The sequence below is a fragment of the Cervus canadensis genome, chromosome X (genome assembly GCF_019320065.1).
Source record: "Cervus canadensis isolate Bull #8, Minnesota chromosome X, ASM1932006v1, whole genome shotgun sequence".
NCBI lineage: Eukaryota > Metazoa > Chordata > Mammalia > Artiodactyla > Cervidae > Cervus > Cervus canadensis.
The window spans coordinates 129004413-129006922 of NC_057419.1; the positions used below are offsets into that span (position 1 = coordinate 129004413).

The following is a 2510-nucleotide window of genomic DNA, read 5'->3' on the forward strand; positions in this document are numbered from 1 at the left end:
GGGCTATAGTCCATACGGTCACAAAGAGTGGGACAAGACTGAGTGGCTGAGCACACACACAAATGATTTAAGAAGATGGGGTGGGGGGGGGAAGGGATGGAAGCAATTTGTGCCTTAAATTTTTAGAATTCTGAGGTAAGAAGCCAATTCTCTCCAGTCTCCTGCGTGTTGGGAGGGGGAGTAAATTTTGTGCCAGAGAACAGAACTCTTGATGGAAAAGTACTGCTCTGGGTTGCAGATGTGTACATGGCTTGGCTTTAATTATTTTTTCCCCTTCTCTCTACCCTTTCTTCCGCTCCCCTCCCCCTGCCACCATAAAGAGGGCAGCCATATTAGGACTCTGAAGGGTACAGACAGTGCTTCCTCCATGAGGCTGCTCCTGTGCAGCCGGTTAGCACATCAAAGGCCGGATGAAATACCGCGGAAACAAGGGCCCAAATCTAGGATCCTTCCAAACTCCCACCTTCATCTGGGCTCTAGCACAGGGTTATTGTGACTGCCAAGAATAGCTCGACCAACTTCAAATAGAAGAATGCTGCCAAACAAAGAAACTTTGGTCATTATTCTGAGCCAAAAAACCAAACCAAACAAACAATAACAACAACCAAAAAAAGTGCAACGGAGTATTGCCCGCTGATGCCCTGGGATTGAGCAAATCAGTGATTGCAAAAAGGATTTAGTGTTCCAAAAACAAATCAAATGATCCGAGCCGTTTCACCAGACATTGCGAGTTATCAGATGAGGCCCGGGCACTGATTTGACCTTATCCCGAGGTGTGTCTGCCCCACAGCATCTGGTGAGAGGAGGATTGGAGAAAGGCCGCCAAGGGGAGCGAGGTGAAAATGGTTAGTCTGGGTCTCTAGGGTGGGAAAGGAGTTTAAGGAGTGAGTTTCCTGTCTCCTAAGAGAGCCTCGTGATCCCGAGGGTTGGCCGGGGAAAGATGAGTCTTCTGAATGGAAGGCTGGGAGAAGCTTAAAGCAGGAGAAATGGAGTTAGTGTTTGGTGCGCATCAGGTCGCTGAGGGGACCTTATACAGAGCCCGGCAAAGCCAAGCGGGTAGGTGTGCGATGAACAACTGGGGGTAAGGAGGGGGGCTGCGTGATGCGTCGCAGTTAGCGAGAGGCTGGCGTGGGGATGGCGTGAGGCTGCGGCCAGGCCTTGCAGGTATTGCTGAGGGGTGTGTTCCACAATCTCGGCGGCGGAGGAGGTAGGATTCGGCTGGGGGAGGGGAGCCACCACCAAACGGAGGCAAGGTGGGGGGCCTGAGCTGGGCGGGGCCTGACTGAGCAGAGCCAGGAGCCTCCGCGGCCGCGGGGAGGCGGGGCTGAGAGGCCCCGCCTGTCCGCCTCCGTCTCCGCCCCGCCTGGCTCCGCCTCCTCCGCTGGCTAGTCTTGGTCAGCCGGGCCCCGCGCTCCAGTAGCTCGCGGAGAGGGAGGAGAAAGCGAGTTCCGGATCCCTGCCTGTCCCGGCCCAACCTTTGCTCCAGCGATCATGGCTGCCGAGGATGTGGCGGCGACCGGCGCAGACCCGAACGAGCTCGAGAGCGGCGGGCTGCTGCATGAGATTTTCACGTCGCCGCTCAACCTGCTGCTCCTCGGCCTCTGCATCTTTCTGCTCTACAAGATCGTGCGCGGGGACCAGCCGGCGGCCAGCGACAGCGACGACGACGAGCCGCCCCCGCTGCCCCGCCTTAAGCGGCGCGACTTCACCCCTGCCGAGCTGCGGCGCTTCGATGGCGTACAGGACCCGCGTATACTCATGGCCATCAATGGCAAGGTGTTCGACGTCACCAAAGGCCGCAAGTTCTACGGGCCTGGTACGGCGGCTGGCCGGGGGGCCGCAAAGACAAAAGAAGGGGCCCCGGCACGGGGCTGGGTCCCGGAGAGGCGAGGAGGGAGCGGGGCGCCCGGGGAGGGGCTGGAATGGTGTCCAGCTTGGGAGGGCGGGGCAGGGAGGCTCCCCGGGCTGGCAGGGGGCCAGAGGCGCCCTAGAAAGGCTGCGAGCCGGCGGGATCGCAGATTCCCGGTCCGCACCGCCAGCCCCGGCATGGGGTGGAGGAAGAAGACTGAAATGCTTAAGCCGGGGGTGGATGGTGGGGTGAGATCGCCAGTCTGGAAGGCGGAGGGCGGGGGGTGGCACCGCAGAGCGCAGTGTTGGGGGAGTTTCGAAGGTATGGGGTTCGAGGGTTCCTGGAAGGAGGGGATGATGTCGGGCTGGGGAAAGGAAATGAGAGTGTCTCGAGGGAAACATGATGGGAGGGAGGGCGAAAGAAGGTCGGGAGGTCCTGCCTTGGAGGGGCCGGGAAGGCCGATGACGCCAGGAGTAGCCATGAGGAATGGGGAGGTGTGGGAGAAGGAAATGGGAAACGGGATTAGCAGCAGGTTGGAGCACTGTGCGTGGCAGTGAGTGATGTGTGTGCTCTCTGTGTGATGCGTATGTGGCATGTCAGGCTTGTGTGTGTGCGTGCACACGCGTGCGCTAGCAATGTGGCATGTGTCAGGTATGTGAGT

General features: G+C 59.1%; 1 protein-coding gene and 1 pseudogene across 1 annotated transcript; one reads left to right on the forward strand and one right to left on the reverse strand.

The window, feature by feature from the left end:
* Positions 1 to 1493, reverse strand: part of LOC122435735 — an 18596-nt pseudogene extending 17103 nt beyond the window's left edge.
* On the forward strand, positions 1188 to 2462 carry LOC122434809. The gene has a single exon (XM_043458526.1). The coding sequence runs from the start codon at positions 1492 to 1494 to the stop codon at positions 2404 to 2406; it is 915 nt and encodes a 304-aa protein (XP_043314461.1). The 5' UTR covers positions 1188 to 1491; the 3' UTR covers positions 2407 to 2462.
* Positions 2463 to 2510: the final 48 nt, after the last annotated feature.

What these genes read in the sequence shown, in the direction of transcription:
- LOC122434809 (XM_043458526.1), top strand. Translation starts at nt 1,492, where the DNA reads ATGGCTGCCGAGGATGTGGCGGCGACCGGCGCAGACCCGAACGAGCTC.